At 42.6% G+C, this 20,417-nt stretch overlaps 1 protein-coding gene and 1 long non-coding RNA gene across 3 annotated transcripts in view; both read right to left on the bottom strand.

Moving 5' to 3' along the window:
- Positions 1 to 1,477, bottom strand: part of LOC122564140 (ion channel TACAN-like) — a 29,512-nt gene extending 28,035 nt beyond the window's left edge. The window contains exon 1 of one of the 2 annotated variants that reach the window (XR_006315828.1): positions 1,313 to 1,477. Coding sequence is in view for 1 of the 2 variants with exons in the window: in XM_043718759.1 (XP_043574694.1) it covers positions 1,313 to 1,375 (63 nt within the window). In the remaining variant the exon portion in view is untranslated. The remainder of the gene's footprint in view (positions 1 to 1,312) is intronic. The other variant, XM_043718759.1, reaches the window with a different exon arrangement.
- A 1,010-nt stretch (positions 1,478 to 2,487) lies between these two features.
- On the bottom strand, positions 2,488 to 4,977 carry LOC122563836. The gene is made up of 3 exons (XR_006315752.1): positions 4,858 to 4,977; positions 4,407 to 4,470; positions 2,488 to 3,122 (listed from the first exon to the last, which is right to left on the bottom strand). It is a non-coding gene; the product is annotated as an uncharacterized LOC122563836 (long non-coding RNA).
- Between the last annotated feature and the right edge of the window lie 15,440 nt (positions 4,978 to 20,417).

The raw sequence follows: 20,417 nt of genomic DNA, 5'->3' as shown, positions 1-20,417 counted from the left end.
TTGAAGACTTAACAATCCAGGTTTGGTCAATATATCATTTCAATTTCATGACACTAATCTTTTGCTATAATTTCTGTGTCTTATTACCTTATACTCCACAACCACTGGAAGCAGCAGCGCTCTGAAAGCTAGTACTTCCAAATAAACCTGTTGGACTATAACCTGGTGTTGAGTGATTTTTAACTAGCTTAAGGCAGGTGACCTTATGGGTGTTTAAGAATTTGATAGCTGTGCCAGCTACCTACTACTTGTCCCTCAGTTCAAGGCTGGTATCTAGGCAAGAATGAGTTTCTGCCATAGCTGGTCACAAAACCTGAACAGGCTGATTCCTCACTGCAGATCTTTGAACACAAAGGGAATGCCGAATTTACTTCCTTGTCTTTCCTTCTCTGCCCACACTCTGCCTCGTCATGAAGGCATTTGGCCTCAGAGAATGGCACCGTTTGATAGACTTTCCCACTCTCTTTTTCCAACAAATACCAAAGAGCACTTTCAGTATTAATGTTGCTGACAGATATTTGCAGGGTCTAATGTTCAACTCTAGAAGTTTGCCAGATTTGCATAAATAACAGCTGCATTTCAAAGTACCTGAACGCATGAGATGTTTTAAGAAAAAAAGTCAGCAGGAACAGATTTTCATTACTTTCAGATCTGCGTCTTTACCAGTTTCACACTGCTACAGCAATCGTAAGAATCCTTTCTTCCTTACATCTGTATATTTTCCCCGAATATCTGACACTTGAGATGTCGTTTGCATTATGGTCACTCACTCCAAACCACCCACTGTATCCAAGAATCTCTTTCTAATCTCGTCAACAGCACAGAAAAGCGATCAAAAGAAAGGAAACACAGTGTGAAGATTTAAACCATTTCTGCAATGACACTTAATAGCTTTCATGTTATTAAACGCATTGAAAGTCGTGTTCCGGGGGACAGGGTGTACTTGTGCAATAAATCAGATCAGTCCTGGGGAGGGGAGGGACGCGGTACATTGAGAACAGTAAGGTGGTGGTTAATCAGAGGACACCATTCCGCCTAAAGGAGAGGGACACGTTGCAGTTTGCAAACGGGATAACTCTTTCTTTTGGTCTCAGGACAGCGAACAATCTGCAGCGCATCGGTAGCCGGTGACTGACAGCCGATCGGGGCAACCAGGAAGGAATTATTGGCTCCTGGGCCCAGAGATACACCAATGGTGGACGGGGGGAGGTTTGGGACCTGTGGTTGGAGTTTGGGGCAGGGAGAGGGATCTGACAGCGGCGGCGGAATGGGAAGGGATAGCTGGGAAGCCGGACCGCACGATCGCCGCTACCTGTAACAGCTGATAATCTTTGTCCAGGGCCTCCCACTCCTCCCAGCACTCCTGGAAAGACATGCTGCTTCCCCCGGCCGGGCAGCAGCCGCCAGCCCCCAGGCTCTGGGTACACCTCCCCTCCTTTACCAGATCGCACCCTCAAAACCAGCAGCGCGCTTCCGGGTGAGGCCGGCCGCGGCCAATCAGCGCCGCGGGGCCCCGATCAGTCCCCGCCTTCTTTGTGTTCCACCCAATGGGGCCGCCGAAGAGGACAATGGTCCCGGTCCCGCCCCCCGCCTCTCCAGCCAATCGGCGGCGGGCAGTGACTGTATCTGTTTTCAGGTCGGGCTTCGCTGGGTTGAGGAAGCGGACAGCAGAGTCATCCCCTTCCCCTGCAGGGGCTGTTTCTCCACCACCCCACCCCTGCCTAATGTAGGGGCCCCCTCTGGCAAGGGAAAAGCAAAGAAGCACTTGCGTTTTTATAGCTACTGTCACAACCTCAGTGAAAGGCATAAATTTGCGGATGGCACATCAATAGATAAGAAACTATGTTGTTGAATAAGATATAGGAGTTTACAGATGGATTTTATCTGTTCTCTTATGGACAAGTAACCCAAGATCTCTCGGTTCGAATTACATCCCTGTATGAGAGTATAAACATAATTTGGGGAATACTCCATTTGCCAGAATGTTGCCCACACATTTGATCTATTTATATCCAAGCACTTTGAAAGAGATAAGACTTTGGACTTTAAGCTCTGGACGTTTTCTTACCTATTGGTTCTTATATTAAAAAAATAGGTTTTTTCTATTCTGATTTTGTAACCAGAGAATGGCGACCTTGTACACTTTTAACTGTACTCATGTATTCCTTTATACTCACATTGACAGGTGTAGTTTGAATAGAGGGATCTTGGGATGCTTGCCCACAGATGCCTGTAGGTAGCAGGACAGGCTATTAGGGTAGGTAAGAAGGCAGACAGGATGCTTGCTTTTATTAGTCCTGGTGTAGATTGTACAAAACTTTGATTCGGAGATGCCGGTGTTGGACTGGGGGGTGCAAAGTTAAAAATCACACAACACCAGGTTATAGTCCAACAGGTTTAATTGGAAGCACACTAGCTTTCGGAGCGACGCTCCTTCATCACCTGATGGAGTCTTCAAGTCTTCAGTTTTGAAGAAGGGTCATTAGATCTGAAACGTAACTCTGCTTTCTGTCCACACCTGCTGAGTTTTTCCAGCAATTTCTGATTTTGTCACTAGATTATTGCCAGGACTGGGATATTTCAGCGATGAAGAGAGACTGCATAAAGCTTGGGTTGTTTTCTTTGGAGCAGAGAAAGTTGAAGGGGGACCTGATAGAGGTGGACAAGATTATGAGGAGCATGGACAGGGTGATTGGAAAGCAGCTGTTTCACTTAATCGAAGGGATAATAACAAGGGGGCACTAATAAAGTGAAAAGCAGGAGGTTTAGAGAAAATTTGAAGAAGAAACATTTTTACCCAGAAGGTCTGGAATGCACTGCTTGGGAGAGTAATTGAGGAGGGAAACCTCATAATCTTTAAAGAGCACTTGGAAGGGCACTTAAAGTGTAATAACATTCAAGACTATGAGACTAGTGTGGGGAAGTGGGACTAGTGTAGGTAGTAGTACACTTTTGGCAGTTGAGACTCAATGAACCAAAGGGCCTCTTCTGCACCATATAATTCTATGACACAGAAACATTTCCTGTACTTACAAATGGCTACCTTATATTGTTCTGCATTGCGTTCCGACTTGCATACAAATCCACCTGTGAACTGTCCCTATTAGCAACCCAGGAACTGCCTGTAATGTCAAAAAATAGGAAGTTATTCATTTTAGCAGAGAAAATAAAAAAAGCATAAGAGTATTACTAAACAAAGGATGTCTACAGAATCCTGAGGAGCAGAGGGATTGAAATGTTCTTGTGTGTGTAGGCATAACACATAATCCTGAGGACCAATGGGATACTATCATTTATTACAACAGGAATTAAACACATAAGTAGGCACAGTGTGATACAGGCTCTTACATCTTGAGTAGTGCCTGCAATTTTGGTCTCCTTATTTAAGAAAAATATGGTAGTTCAGAGGCAGTTTGATACCCAGAATGAGTGGATACTTTTATGAAGGAAGCTTGAACAGACCAGTCTTGATCCACTAGAGCTTAGAAGTGTAAGGAGTGACTTGATTATGTTTATAATATTCTGAACGGTCTTGACAAGGTGGACACAGAAAGGGTATTGCTTCTTGTGGGTGTGTCCTGAACCAGGGGGCATAATTTTTAAAATTCTGGACAAAGCTCAGGGGAAAGTTTTTGAACTGTGAGACTTTGCAAACTCTCTTGCTCCAAGTCAGTGGAGATGGACTCACTAAATATTTCTAAGGCAGTGGTGAATACATCATCTCGACTCAAAACGTGAGCTTGCTCTCTTTCCATGGATGCTGCCTGAGCCGCCACGATCTCTAGCATTTGTTGTTTTCAGTACAGATTCCAGCATCTGCAGTAATTTGCTCCAACATTGTAGATACATTCTTATTAGGTAGGGAATCTAAGGTTATTGGTGGTAGGTGGAAATGAACACAAACAAACCTGCTGTGATTTTATTAAATGGTGGAGCAAGAGGGACAGAAGTGCACCTAATCTGTACATTTGTATGTATATCATAACCTCAGCATGTCCCAAAGCTCTTGAAAGATAGAAAACTTGCATATTAATAGCACTTGTCACAACCTCAGTGTCCCCCAAAGTTCTTCAAAAAACTTGCATTTATATAGCATAATTAATGACCACCTCGACATCTCAGAGCACTTTAAGGCTAATGAAGTATTTCTGAAGTACAGCCAATGCTGGAAACCAGTCAGCCAGTTTGTGCACACAGGCAGATTCCCCAAAACAGCAATGTGATAATAATCAGCTTTCTGGTGATTTTCAATTAAGGAATGGGTATTGATCAGAATGTCAGGGATAACTCCACTGCTCTCCTTCTTAGAAATTGTACCATGGAGTCTTTGACAGCCACCAGAACAGGCAAATGAGACCTCAGTTCATCAAACAGGAAGTTACCTTCCACAGTTAAAAATAAAATACCGAAGCTGCTGGATATCTGAGACAAATGTATAGAATTCTGGAATCCCACTGAGTCTGGCAGCATCTGCGGAGAAAGAAACAGAATTAACATTTCAAGTCCAGTATAACTTCTTCAGAATGTTCATGCTGTTTTTCTCTTTTCACAGATGCTGCCAGACCTGCTGAGTTTCTCCAGCATTGTCTGTGCATTTGAGGGTCAGACTTGCTTTTTACCCATGTGCAGATGCTGGACTTAGGCTTGAACTTGAAACTTTCTGACCCAGAGGCAGAGCGTTATAAGTTGAGCCACAGCCAATATGGTAAAGTTAACCAATCCAAATCACTAGAAATCAAATCCAGTTCACCTTCTGTGAAGGATGCTGTAATGCCATATCATGTTGCTAATTTCAGGGCCAAATATGCATTTTTAAAATGCTATCAATTGTTATTAATTTGTAGAGGTATACTGTACCTTTAAGAGAGATTGGAAGCTAGCAAGGATAAAGCACAGAGAGTCTGGAACAAGATAACAATGTAACACGTGTTCAAAACAGCTAGAAGCATCTCGGTTGCCCTGAAACAAATAAAAATTAAAATTTGGCCAATCAGTTTAAATTATGCCCCAAGATACCACAATCCAATCAAATTTGAATTCAGTATTTTGATAATATTCAAACCAATGAAATGATGCAATGTTTTGGGGTATAAAACTGGACATTTTGAACAGTTAGGGGGAGAACTGCCAAGCCACCAACAAGTACAGACTGCCAGCAGAACAGCTCTCTGAAAGACATCTGTCTATAAGTTTACACAGCAGATCATCGAAAATAACGACAGAGAAAAATATGCAGAGGAAGATATGAAGAGAAGATTCGACAGCTGACTGATTTTGAAAGTTGAATTTTTTTTGTAAATCTTAATCGAGAATTTCTTTAATCACACTAGTATTGTAGAGTGGGAAGTGAAAGATGGGTTTAAGAAAAAGAAAGCTGTTGGTTTTAATATTCTCTGTTGGATTTAAAGAATAAAGTTGTTAATTTTTACATTAAATAGTGACCCCTGGGATAAGCCTTTGCCTCTCGAATTTTAACAGATTACAGCACGGGGTGAATCTTTTCTGTGTGGCTGGTTTAAATTAGCAGAGGGGTTTACCCCGTGTTGTAACACAACGTTATAGGAAATGGAGCAGCCAATGTAGCTACAGGAAGGTCCCTCACACCAATGTGGTAAAAGAAAGGGAAGCTGGTTTCAGTGCTGTCGAATGAGTGATAAACAAATAGAACTTCTCCTCTCTTCATTGAAATGTTGTACACTGCACACCCACTTGCTACAGACAGGGCCTTAATTTAACTTGTCAACCAAAAGACAGCATTTCATATAATACAGCACTCCCTCGACATTGCACTGAAGTGCAATGAAATATTGAGCTAAATTAGATGTCGAAGTCTCTGGGTTGAGGTTTGGAATCCACAATTGTCTGACTGAGAAGTGAGAGTGCTACTATCAAAGGCATGAAACACTCTTGCTTAGTCTAATAATAATTTTCATAATAATTTAAAATTGCAATGAAAATTCATGAATAAATTTCCTTCAAAAGAGTTAAGGAATGCTCCATAAATTCCATTCACAGCGACCTGTGCATATGTAATAGTTTCAGCATAGTAAAATGATCCAAGGTGCTTCACAGGAGTGCTGTAAATCAAATATGGCATTGAGCTACACAAGGAGATATTAGGACAGAGAAGTAGGTTGTAGGAAGCATCGTAAAAGGGGAGAGAGAAATGGATGAGAGGAGAAGTCTAGGGCAGGTATTGCAGAACCTCGGTTACTGGTAGCTTGTATTCCTTCTTGAGATGAGTGCCATTGGCAATGCAAACATTCCTAACTGGCCATGAACATGTGCTGGTGAGCTGCCTTCTTGAATCATTGCAGTACACATGATTTAGGTGCACCCACAGTGTTAGGAATGGAGTTCCAGTATTTTGACCCAGTGACAGTGAAGAAACAGCAATATCATTCCAAGTCAGGATGGTGAGTGGCTTTGAAGGGAACTTGCAGGGAGTAGCATTCCCAAGTATTTGCTGCCCTTGTCCTTTGAGGTGGCAGAGGTCATGCGTTTGGAAGGGGCTACTGATGGAGACTTGGAAAGTTGCTGCAACACACCTTTCAATGGTATGCACTGCTGCTTCTACCAGTTCTTTCAGTAAGTGCTTTCCAGATTCCAACACCTCATCATGTAAAAGAAACTTCCATCATTTTGGCAAATGTCTGCTTCAGGTGTGTTTTATCAAACACCTTCTGAAAGTCCACATACACATCAACTCTTTCTATTTTCATCAAATAACTCAATCACGTTAGCCACACAATCTCTTGCTTTTCCTTATTAGCCCATGCTTTTCCAGGCAGGAATTAATTGTATTCTGGAATATTGTCTCTAACAGCTTTGCTATTCTAAGCTGACTGGCCTTGTCAATTTTTGAACAGTGATGTAACATTTACATTTCTCCAGTTTGGGCTCACTGCTTCCTCCAGTAACCTAGGATCCAGTTGATCAGGACTGGGTAACATTATTACTTCAAGGACTTTTGAAACCATCCTCAATTTCTCTCCATCAAGCGTTGTTACCATCGCCTCCTTTACTGCAACTTTAGCAGCTACTTCTCTGAAGACACTGCTCATGTAGTACCGCAGCCACATCCTCTGTCTCCACAAGACTATTTCAATTTTAGTCCCTAATCATCTCCATCCATCTTTTTGCTGTCCTTTTACTATTTAAATGCTTATGAAAAACTTTTAGGTCCTCTTTTCTTGGCCAATAATTTATTTTTATACTAATTCTCTCTCTCTTTACCCATAATACCCTTTATAAAATTGCCTCTTTTCTTTCTACAGTCACCTCGATCCTCAATAGCATTTTGAACCTGACATTTGTCAGTTTTTAAAAAAAATTTAAACATGAGGAAGTTCTTATTTTTAAAACAAAACATCTACCTAAAGGGTCATTATTACTGCAGGAGTGACAGATCTTACAATTCCATCTCAGCTATGAAAGGTATTGTACAAATGCAGGTCTTTTCTTTCTATAAACGTTTGGCCCAACCAGCCCATTGACTTTTATCCTTCACACAAGCAAATATTCTAATAAGATTTGCCCTCCCTGTTACTATAATCCATCAATCCCTTCATCTAAACATCCAATTTGATCTTGAAAGTTGGCCTCTACTAGCTCAGAAATGGAAATCACAATTTCAACATTTTGAATCAAGTACATTTTCTTGCTGCCTGTTGAACATTTAATTTTGTATCTTCTGTTTCTTGACTTCTGAGAATAGTCTGCTTTCATCAACCATTTTTATACTTTAATAATTTTAACAATTTAATTGTATTTCCCTATTGTAATATAAAAACATTTTCAAATCTGTTTTTGTATTGATATCTCATCATACCAGGCAGCAATTTAACGAACTCAGCTTCTGCCCTCTATAAAGTATTAATTAGTGTGGAGCTCCAAACTGCAGACAGTTCTCTAATTAACACATGATATTACATGGTTTTATCACTTGTTCAGTTATTTAACGCACTAGTTATATTATTGCATTCTGATTGTGATGTAGCTGCACCAGTCTGTACATTTATAGACACTGTGCAGAGGGAGAGAATGAGTCATTTTGCTGGATTAGATAGCGACATACATGATCTGACAAAGGGCACAAACTGAGCATAATTATTGAAGAGCTATAAAGTAAGAATTAATTATTCACAACATGGAAAGATTCAACAATCACAGAGTTATGGTATAGACAGATGGAGGCCTGTTTGTAAATGGCATATTTTGACTTTGGATCAAGACCCATGGAGGAAGTGCAAAAGCGAGGATTCACAAGGATGGTATGAGGATAAACAGTTACAGGAATTGAGGAAGATTGAAAGTTCAGAGGAAATTTGACAGAGACTGTACTTTTAAATAGTACAGATCTGAAATTATGAATGGGTTGAACAGGTTAACTGTGTTGAGAATGTGTCCACTTGTTAGACCATACATAACTAACAACAACCAACAGTGTGGGTTCAATTCCCATAACCACTGAGGTTAGCAATGAAGGTAACCCAGTACCTCTCAACCTTACCCTTGGCCTGAGGCATAGTGACCATCAAAGGAGAGAGCACTGTATGGTCCTCTGGGAGTGAGGTAACTTTACCAATAAATAAAAAAGATAACTTCTAATGAATATAACACAGAAAGGAATGGGAAATTTCCTTACAGAGAACAGTTAGAACATGAAGGTGGCTGGTTAGCTTAGTTGGCTGGATGGCGTGGGGACCCTCAGGTTAAAGCGCTATCAGTCATCTCTCTCTAATGAAAGAACAGTCCTATGGCTTGGTAAGATTGTGGTGACCTTACCTTTCAGAATATTGGAACTTAATATTACAGAAATTGAGACAAGTAATGTCTGCGCTTTGAAAAGGAAGAGAAGCTGAAGTGAGGTAGATGAAGTGGGAGTATTATCAACAGCAAATTCCTTGTCTCTGGGCTATATATCCCCTGCGATTTGATGCAAGTCCATGTCAACTCCTACTCTCACACTCACTCTAATACTTGTAAATATTACAAATTCAAACCGTGCAATGTAATATATTTCTGTTAAGAGTATTTATTTTGTAATGACTGAGCTGTTTCCTAATATGTTAGTACAGAGACATTTTTCAGCTACAGGCCCCATTTGTTACCCTGCTTAGAATTAGACTGGAATGCTTTCCAAGATCTCCATTTAGAAGGTTGTGTGGGTGACAGGCCTGGCAAAATCCATAAATGGAAGGCTCTACAAGTCCCTAGTCAGGATTCAATGCCTATTTGGCCCGCTTCCAAAATAGGCATAGTTTATCCTGGCATCCTCACATTTGTCCTAGACTTACTTGTTTTTAGTTAAAAATCACACAACACTAGGTTATAGTCCAAGGGGTTTTTTTGGAAGCACTAGCTTTCGAAACAATGCTCCTTCATCAGGTAATTGGTGGGTGGGGGTTGGTGGGTGTGGAGGATGATCATAAATCACAGAATCATGTAATTAAAATGATGTACTGAATAAGCCTACATTGCTGTTAAGTCTTTAGAATTGGTTGCAGGTTTCAGTTCATTAATATGTAAATCCGGGGACTTCTTTTAAGTCACATTCACCCCACGGACTTATATGTCTGTGTGTGTGCATGTGAGGGTGTGAATTTGCATTTGCAGAACTGTATTTGCAGATACATTCTATTTTTGCTCATAAAGCACACAATCTGCAAGCAGTCAACCCATATAACATTTTATAAATTCCTACTTTGGAAATAGAACCAATCTGACTCAAGGTTGAGATACAGCCAGATTCTAACCTCACCCCTCTAATACATTGTCTGAGCTGAGATGTCAAATTTTCTTAATCAAAACCTTAAGTTATCTCGAAAATGTGACTTAAAAGAAGTTATTGGATTTACATATTAATGAACCGAAACCTGTAACCCTTCTAAAAGATGAAAGGCTTAACAGCAATCTAGGTCTGTTCAATATATCATTTTAACTGCATGACACTGTGATTTTTTGCTATAAATTCTGTGTCTCATGATCCTGCCCCACTGTGCTCTGAAAGCGAGTGCTTCCAAATAAACCTGTTGGACTATAACTTGTGTGATTTTAACTTTGTCCACCCCAGTCCAACACCGGCATCTCCACATCATGCTTACTTGTTTTTGTATAGAGAAGACACATTCCAATATCTCCACAAGAAGCATCAGTTGAATATTTGATGAATGGACTACAACTGGAAAGGGGCCTTTGAAGTGAATCCTTTTCTGTCCACGTTCCTTCACATAACCTTCATCAAGGAGCTGATGATCAGATCAAACCTTCCTTTATCAAATGGCTGTAGGTTTGTCTTCAGTTTCAATGTAAGCCCCTATTTAGGACTGATGCCACCTCTACTGGCCCTTAGAATAGAATAGAATAGAATATCCTTTACTGTCGTGTGTACTGAAGTACAGAAGTACAGGAATACAATGAAAAGTTTACAATGTCACCTCTCATGGTGCCATCTTAGAATAAAAAGAGGAATAAAAGAAGTTGCAATTCCTTACAGTGGTTTAAGTGTAAGTTAGAAATAAGGTAGCGTTAAAAGGATAAACATTACAGTCAGATAAACAGATTACAGATAAGCATTACATTGCAGTAGCTTGGTGCAGGGGCTTCCACATGTGGTCTGACCAGTCTCGCAAGCCACTGACTACCCACACCAGACCCCAGCCCAACAACCATCCCCGCCCTGTTTCAGTGCTCCAGTCTGCCCTGCTCCAGCTCTCAGCCACTCCAGGCCTACAGCTCGTCCTGCTCCAGGTATGAGCCACTCCAGGCCTCCAGTCGGCTCTGCTCTGGCTCTTAGGCACTCCAGGCCTACAGTCCGCTCTGCTCTGGCTCTTAGCCACTCCAGGCCTACAGTCCGCTCTGCTCTGGCTCTTAGGCACTCCAGGCCTACAGTCCGCTCTGCTCTGGCTCTTAGGCACTCCAGGCCTCCAGCCCGCCCTGCTCCAGCTCTTAGCCACTCCAGGCCCTAGCCCACCCTGCTCCATCCCGATCCGCTCCAACTCTCAGCCACTCTGGGCCTCCAGCCTGCTCTGGCTCTCAGCCACTTTCAAATCTTTGAAAAAAAGGGGGTTAAAAAGCAAACGGATTGACAGGTTGAGGAGCTCAAACGTTGCCTGCTCCATCGTTGCCATATTAAACTGTATGTAACCTGGACTACCTAATTATTTTTAAACCTTGCTCAATTTAATAAATGTCTTACATAATTTCTCTTCACTCCTGTATACTAATCAGGCTATTATTGCTCTAAGAGATGTGCGTATAATTACTACCAAAGACTACACAAACACAATTATAGTGAAGGTAGAGGTCATAAGATTATGGCAAGCTAGCTGCTACATGAAATATAATTATACTTCTCCAAACATATTTCCTTTCATAAAAACAATTACGTGCCCTATCATTGCAGCTGCATGTTATGCAAAGTTGCCAAAGTACACATTTGTGAAGAAAATGACAATTCATTAATGATACAGTACGTTAACTCTAATCAGCTCCACTTTCATCAGTCTCTGCACATAAAAGTTTTTAAATCATGTTGGACTCCCAACAGTACTTGTGTATGTTGTCGGTGGCTGTTCATAGGATGATATTAGATTTCTGGGATGCGTGATTACTGTGGCAGATGCTGTTGCCATGGTAACTGTTGTTTGCTGACCCACTTCCGTTGCTGGGGAGTAGTTGACCTCTGGTATTGCTGATCATCCTGTATTCTGTGCAGGTGGTGAGAACACTTCACGATCTGCTGCCTGGTTCAAACAGTGTGGGAAGGCATGCTGGGACAGCACCAGGGATGTCTAAAAATAAAATGTCCAACCAGTAACGCCTTGAAACAATACAGGCCTTGATTGCCAAACAGAGTAGGCAGCAAGTGCTAGATAGAGAAACAATTCCAGGGAACAGGTCTAACAAATGAACAAGGAACAAGAGTAGGCCACTCAGCCTTTTGACCCTGCTACACCATGGCTGATCTGATTTTAACCCCAACGCTACGTTCTTGCATTTCTCCGATAATCTTTCATCCCTTTGGTAATGAAGAATCTACCTGGCCCTGCCTTTAAAATATTTAAAGATTTTTCATCCTCTGTTTTTTGAAGAAGGGAATTCCAAAGGCACTCAACCCTCAGAAAAAAAAAGGTTCCACATCTCTGTTTTTAAATGGACGACCATTTTTAAACTGTGGCTTAGTTCCAGGTTCTCTCAAGTTAGAAAACATTCGTTCAGCATTTACCTGGTCAAGTCCTCAAGATCTGTAAACTCTGGAGTCTTGCCACGTCCATTCATGAATGATGTAATGTGTAAAATTAAAGTGTATGGGATTGGGGATAGTGAGTTGAATTGGATAGAAATCTGGCTGGCAGACAGGAAGCAAAGAGTAGGAATAAACTAGTCATTTTCTGAGTGGCAGGCAGTTACCAGTGGGGTACTGTAGGGATCTGTACTTGGACAGTCGATTATCTGAACAAGTCGGGCAGGCAGTATTTCATTCAGATAATTGATTATTTGGATAATTGATTTGACCTTAAACAAGGGAAGCCATACTGATCTAACGCTGTGCTCTACTGGAGAGTTTGTTTAAATTTATAATTTTGATGAGTCTGCTATTTAAATAAACTAATCTTTGCATTCTGGAAATTGCAGGTTAAACCCTGACCATCACATAAATATATGGAAATCACAACATTGTGATGTTGTGATTAAGCAAGGTCCTGAACAGTTTCTATGATCGCAAGAGCATTTGTCAGTTTCTGCTGAACTCAGTGTCGCAATGGGAAGACAGAAGGACCACCTTGTGCATGTGTTTACTTTCTCTGCCTCTGTTTTCATGAACGACCCAGTACAGTAATGGGAATAAATCACCTCCTTTTGCAAAGGCCTGTGTAACTAACCCTTACGTAAAAACAAAAATCCAGTCGTTGTTGCTTGAGTTTCTTTGTTTTTGCCAGCATTTTCACATGTTCTTCAGTACAGGTAATCCGAATACACTTACTTCTTTGATATAACGTTTTCTATGGGACCTTGAGATCTTGTTCAGACAATTCGAAATTCAGATAATCGATATTCGAATTATCGAGTTTCCTCTGTCTTTTTAATGATTTAGATGAGGGAACTAAATGGGATTTCTCCAATGACATAAAGCTGGGTGGGAGGATGAGCTGTCAGGAGGATGCAGAGATGCTACAGTATGATTTGGACAGGCTGGGTGAGTGGGCAAATGCATGGCAGATGAAACATAACGTGGACAAATCTCGGGTTATGCACTTTGGGAACAAATACAGGAAGGTGGATTGTTATCTGATGGCTATAATTTGAGAGGAGAAAAATGTGCAATGAGACCTGGGAGTCCTCATGCACCAGTCACTGAAGATAAGGATGCTGAACCCAGCAGTGAAGAAGACAGATTGTATGTTGGTCTTCATAGTGAGAGGATTTGAATACAGGAACAGGGATGTGTCACTACAGTTGTGGGAATGAGGGGGTTTTCTCATAGGAACGTATAAAATTCTAACAGAGTAGGTGCAGGAAGTTGTTCCCAAGGATGGGAGAAGTCTAGGACGAGGGGTCACAGTCTAAGCACAAGGGGGAAACTATTTTGGAGTGAGATGAGGAGACATTTCTTCACCCAGAGAGTAGTGAGCTTGTAGAATTCTTTGCCACAGAAAGTGGTTGTATGATAACGAGGAGGAGTTGGTATAGCACTTGGGGCTAAAGGGATGTGGTGTAAAATTCCAAGCAGTGGAATGTGGTGAAACGGTTAAAAATTATGTCCCAATACATGTGTGAATCTAACCAGAATGGAGGTGTTGCTTAGTCCCGTGTGAATCTTCTTATCTGTATGTAACCAGAATGGAATGTGTTTTTTAGCCTTGCTCTGCTGTTCACATGAATGTTTATATCTGGAAAAGAGTATATCAGCCGGAAAAGTCTCCAGTTCGGTGAGTCTGCTCCGGGGTTACATCTAACCGCCGAGCGTGGGTTGTTGGCAACCGCTCTACGAGAACTGACGGCTCCCAGTTCCGGTAACATGTAGAGTGAGTATAAGCCAGACCCGTTGTGCAACGCTGCGGGGAATAAAATGCCCATATTCTAGCAGACTCGCCTCTTGGTCATTTGTTCTGTGTCAGACTACTCTCCTACGAACCTGACCCTGAGAATTTTTTAAAACATCTCAAATGTCTATCAGTGGCACTGGCAGAATCAGACCTATTTGTTGACCACTTATAGTAGTGCTCGCCACTTTACCAAGGTGCAGTGGAAAGTGCTGATGAATCCTTGGAACATTTCCCTGGATCGGTTTAAGCGAGCATTGGACCGATCCGAGGTGCTTAAGCAGATATTACGAAAGCATCAAACCAATGTCACCAAGGTTACGGTGTCTACCTTTATACATGGACAGGAGGTAGTACATGCTGCCCGTGTAGTGGACGTGGAGTCAGCTCATCATTGGTGGGACATATTGAGTGGTATGTCCTCCACTGCGGGGACATTCCTGTTCCCACCCTTGTCGATCCTGTTAGCGGTCCTGGTGATTTTAACATGCTGTAATGTCCTGACTTGCTTGTATATTTGGCGTGTACGTAGGCGCTTGTTAGAAAGAATACATATGGGCATAATGTAACACATGTATTGGGTCAAGCAGTGGAATGTGGTGAAACGGTTAAAAATTATGTCCCAATACATGTGTGAATCTAACCGGAATGGAGGTGTTGCTTAGTCCCGTGTGAATCTTATTACACACCTCCCCGTGTGAATCTTCTTATCTGTATGTAACCAGAATGGAATGTGTTTTTTAGCCTTGCTCTGCTGTTCACATGAATGTTTATATCTGGAAAAGAGTATATCAGCTGGAAAAGTCTCCAGTTCGGGGAGTCTGCTCCGGGGTTACGTTTAACCGCCGAGCGTGGGTTGTTGGCAACCGCTCTACGAGAACTGACGGCTCCCAGTTCCGGTAACATGTAGAGTGAGTATAAGCCAGACCCGTTGTGGCGACGCTGCGGGGAATAAAATGCCCATATTCTAGCAGACTCGCCTCTTGGTCGTTTGTTCTGTGTCAGACTACTCTCCTACGAACCTGACCTTGAGAATTTTTTAAAACAAGGGATCAGAGGATTGGGCAGGGGGGAGGTAGGGGAGAGAGGTGGGGGTTGTGGGAACAGTTGAATATTCTGCCATGATCATATTGAACGGGGAAGCTGACTCAAAAGGCTTAATGGCCTATTGCTCAAATTTTCTGTTTCTAAGGTGGACAACTAAGCAGCTCATTGGAGGAGGCAGATTCACAAATATCCTCATTCTCAATGATGGGGGAGCCCAGCACATCAATGCAAAAGCTAGAAATGTTGAATGAATGATCTATCTTGACCTCCTCCAATGGTTCCCAGCATTACAGATGCCAGTCTTAAGTCAATTCGATACACTGTGCGTGATATCAAGCAATAGGTTGAGACACTGAATACTGTAAAGGCTACAAGCCCTCCAGCAATAAGACTGAAGACTTGTGCTCTAAGACTTGCCATTTTCCTGGCCAAACTGCAGCAGTATAGTTACAACACTGGCATCTACCCGATAATGTGGAAAATTGACCAGGTGTGTCCTGTACACAAAAAGCAGGACAAATCCAACCCGGCCAATTACTCCATTGGTCTGCTCTCAATCATCAGTAAAGTGATGGAAGGTGCTACAAGCCTAGATCATAGCCTAGGTGTCTGAGGGGAGCAGGGCAGCACTACAGTTTTTGCAATTATTGAAGAGTTCACTTTGATTCACATATTAATGTTATCCCTGAACAATGTTGCAGCTCGTATCTGCTCAGTTTTTAAAGAATAATTCTGAGGCTGCTTCATAATTATACCATAGTGACAAAAAAACTCCAATTGTTTCTCAGGTCTCCTTTCATTTCTACAACAACTAGAAGTGGGAAACATATGAAATATTTTGATTCGCCTAGTAATTCAAAGTTGCAAAAATTTGTTGCTGTCTCTTCCAGTAGTTGGCTCTCTTACAGCACTGAAATTCCACAACTTTTTAGCTGCACCACTCTCACACGTTAAAAGACGAGGTTTATTTAATGGCTGTCACAGACTACATACAAAGGCATTTACAATGGAGGTATAGGTCACAGTGTGCCAAGTTCAATTGTATTTCTCCAAACCATTAATAATTTTAAAATTAGGAACGCGAGACCACGTATATCATAAAAACAACATCAAAAAGGCAGAAAAAGGCAAATGGAAAAAAAATTTCAAAATGTTCCAGTCCAGGGTGATCTGGGTGTATGAATTGCAGAAAGCCAGTCTGCAGGTACAGCAGGGCAAATGGAATGTCAGCATTTATTGCTAAAGGAATAGGGTATAAAAGCAGGGAAGTTTGTTGCAATTGTACACGGACATTGATGAGACTGCACAGAACACAGAACAGAAGAGCTCAGTACAGGCCATTCAGTCCACGATGTTGTGCCGATCTTAGATCAACCTAACCTACACACCCCTCAATTTACTGTCGTCCATATGCTTGTCCAGCAGTTGCTTAAATGTCCCAAATGTGTCTGACTCTACCACCACTGCTGACAGTGCATTCCATGCACCCACCACTCTCTGAGTAATGAACCTACCTCTGACATCCCCCTTTACCTTTCTCCAATCACCTTAACATTATGATCCCTCGTGATAGCCATTTCTGCTCCGGGGAACAGTCTCCAGCTATTTACTCTATGCCTCTCATTACCTTGTACCCCTCTATCAAGTCACCTCTCTTCCTTCTTCTCTCCAGTGTGAAAAGCCCTAGCTCGCTCAACCTCTCTTCATAAGATGAGCCCTCCAATCCAGCAACATCCTGGTAAATCTTCTCTGCACTCTCTCTAAAGCATCCACATCTTTCCTATAATGAGGTAACCAGAACTGGTCACAATATTCCAGGTGTGGTCTAACCAGGGTTTTATAGAGCTGCCGCAAAACCTCGCAGCTCTTAAACTCAATCCCCCTGTTAATGAAAGCCAAAACACCATACGCCTTCTTAACAACCCAATCAACTTGGGTGGCAACTTTGAGGGATCTATGTATGTGGACCCAAGATCCCACTGTCCCTCCACATTACCAAGAATCCTGTCTTTAACCCTGTATTCAGCATTCAAATTCGACCTTCCAAAATGAATCACTTTGCATTTATCCAGGTTGAACTCCATCTGCCACTTTTCAGCCCAATGTCTTGTTGTAGCCTGCAACAGCCCTCGACACTATCTACAACACCACTGACCTTTGTGTCATTGGCAAACTTACCAACCTACGCTTCCACTTCTTCATCCAAGTCATTTATAAAAACTACAAAGAGCAGAGGCCCAAGAACAGATCCCTGTGGGACACTACTGGTCACCAGCCTCCAGGTGGAATGCTTTCTATCCACTAACACTCACTATCTTTTTTTGGCCAGCCAATTCTGTATGCAGACAGCCAAATTTCCCTGTATCCCATACCTCCTAATTTCCTGAATAAGCCTACCGTGGGAACCTTATTAAATGCCTTACTGAAATCCATATACACCACATCCACTACTCGGCCTTCGTCAACTTGTCTCATCACATCCTCAAAGAACTCAATAAGGCTTGAGGCATGACCTGCCCCTCTCACAGTCATGCTGACTATCTTTAATCAAACTATGTTTTACCAAATAGTCATAAACCCTATCTCTCAGAATCCTTTTCAGTACCTTGCTTACCACAGATGAAAGACTGACTGGTCTGTAATTCGCAGAGATGTCTCTATTCCTTGTCTTGAACAGAGAAACAACATTCGCCTTCCTTCAATCATCTGGTACTAGTCCCGTGGAGAGTGGCTCACCGCCAAACCGTTACCACCTGACACTGGGAGGAGGAACGCCTCATATTCCGCCTTGGGACCCTACAACCACATGGGATAAATATGGATTTCAATAGCTTCCTCAGATCCCCTCCTCCCACATTATCCCAGTCCCAAGCCTCCAACTCGGCACTGCCCTCTAGACCCGTCCGTCACTCCCCCCTCTGACCTATCACCCTCTCCCTCAGCTAAATCCACCTATCACTTTCCCAGCTACCTTCCCCACCCTTTCCCATTTATTTCTCAACCCTGACCCTCAAGCCCCATTCCTGATGAAGGGCTTATGCCTGAAATGTCAATTCTCCTGCTCCTCGGATGCTGCCTGACCTACTGTGCTTTCCCAGCACCACACTCTCAACTCTGATCTCCAGCATCTGCAGCCCACACTTTCTAGTATATCTGATCTGGCCCTGGGGATTTATCTATCTTGATGCTTCCCAGAATTTCCAGCACATCATCTTCCTTAATATCAATGTGTTCAAGCCAATTAACTTGGTCCATGGTGTTTTCTATATCAATAAGGTCCCTCTCTCTCGTGAATACTGAAGCAAAAAACTCAAGTAAAAACATTCAGACTCCAGGCACAAGCTCCCTTCACTATCCCTGATTGGCTCTACCCCCTCTCTGATCACTCTCTTATTCCTCACATAAGTGTCAATCTCCTTTGGGTTTTCCCTAATCCTTCCCACCAAGGCATATTCGTGCCCCCTCCTAGCTCTCCTCAGTCAATTTTTGAGTTCTTTCCTAGCTACCCTGTAATCCTGTAAAGTTGTGCCAGATCCTTGCTTCCTCAATGTTAGATAAGCTTCCTTCTTCCTCTTGACAAGAAGCTCCTCTTCTAATTAGATTAGATTAGATTACATTACAGCGTGGAAACAGGCCCTTCGGCCCAACAAGTCCACATCGACCCGCCGAAGCACAACCCACCCATGCCCCTACATTTACCCCTTACCTAACACTACGGGCAATTTAGCATGGCCAATTCACCTGACCTGCACATCTTTGGACCGTGGGAGGAAATCGGAGCACCCGGAGGAAACCCACGCAGACACGGGGAGAATGTGCAAACTCCACACAGTCAGTCGCCTGAGGCGGGAATTGAACCCGGGTCTCAGGGTGCTGTGAGGCAGCAGTGCTAACCACTGTGCCACCGTGCCACGCAGTGTCATCCAAGGCTCCTTCACCTTACCATTCCTTGCCTGTCTCAGTGGGACAAACTTATTCAACAGTCGTAACAAGTGCTCCTTAAACAGCCTCCATATTTCTGTTATGCATTTCCCATGAAACAATTGTTCCCAATTTATACTCCACAGCTCCAATCTAATAGCAGTATAATTTCCCCTCCCCTAATTAAATACTTTCCCATACTGTCTGTTCTTATCCCTCTCCATGGCTGTGGTAAAGATGAGGCAGTTGTGGTCACTGTCACCGAAATGCTGTCCCACCGAGAGATCTGACACCTGGCCTGGCTCGTTGCCTAGCACCAAACCCAATATGGCCTCTCCCCTCGTCAGCCCAACTACATATTGAGTCAGGAATCCTTCCTGGACACACCTGACAAAATCAGCTCCATCCAGACCATCTGCGCTAAGGAGGTTCCAATCAATGTTGGGGAAGTTGAAGTCACCCATCTACACATTTCCAAGATGTGCTATCCAACCGGTTCTTCCATCTCTCTGCTGCTCTTGGGTGGCGGGGGGATCTATAGAAAACACCCATAAAGTGGTTGCTTCTTTCCTGTCACCAACTTCTACCCATACTGACTCAGTAGACAAACTCTCCTCGACAACCTCCTTTTCTGCAGCTGTGATAAATTCTCTAATTAACAATGCTAATCCCCCTCCCTGTTCTTAAGTATATAGCTTTGGCTCCTTTACTTGAAGAAGGTTGTAATTGTATTGGTGGCACTTCAAAGAAGGTTCACTAGCGTAATTCCAGAGATGGAAGACTTGTCACATGAGGAGAGATTGAGCTGTTTAGGGCTATACTCGCTAGAGTTTATAAGAATGATAGGAGGTCTAATTGAGGTACATAAGATGCTAAAGGGGATTGACATAGTAGACGTAGAAAGGATATTTCGTCATTTAGGAAAATTACAACAGGTCATGGTTTGAGGATAAAAGGATAACAGATTTAAAACAGAGTTATGGAGAAATTGTTTCTCTCAGAGGGGGTTGTGAATCTGTGGGATTCATAACCGGGAGCATGATGGTCGTCAGGATGGAATACATTTCAGGATGAGATGGACAGATTTTGAATTAGTAATGAGTTAAAGGCTCTGGGGAGTGGTCAAGAAAGTTAAGGACAAGATGAGTCATCCATGGTCATCTTAAATGGCGGAGCAGTCTTGAGAGGCTGAATTACCTCTTCCTGCTCCTAGTTCTTATGAACGGATGAAGGAACTGCAGAGCTTTGATGCTAGCACCACCTATGGCCACTAGTGAAACTGCAGCTGTGGTTCCCTTCTATCCCACTAAGAGGCGCAAGGTGATCAAATTAAAAACTAAAAATCGCACAACACCAGGTTATAGTCCAACAGGTTTAATTGGAAGCACACTAGCTTTCGGA

The sequence above is a fragment of the Chiloscyllium plagiosum genome, chromosome 28 (assembly GCF_004010195.1).
Source record: "Chiloscyllium plagiosum isolate BGI_BamShark_2017 chromosome 28, ASM401019v2, whole genome shotgun sequence".
In the NCBI taxonomy this organism is placed as follows: Eukaryota; Metazoa; Chordata; class Chondrichthyes; order Orectolobiformes; family Hemiscylliidae; genus Chiloscyllium; species Chiloscyllium plagiosum.
This window is presented reverse-complemented; position numbering and strand designations above follow the sequence as displayed.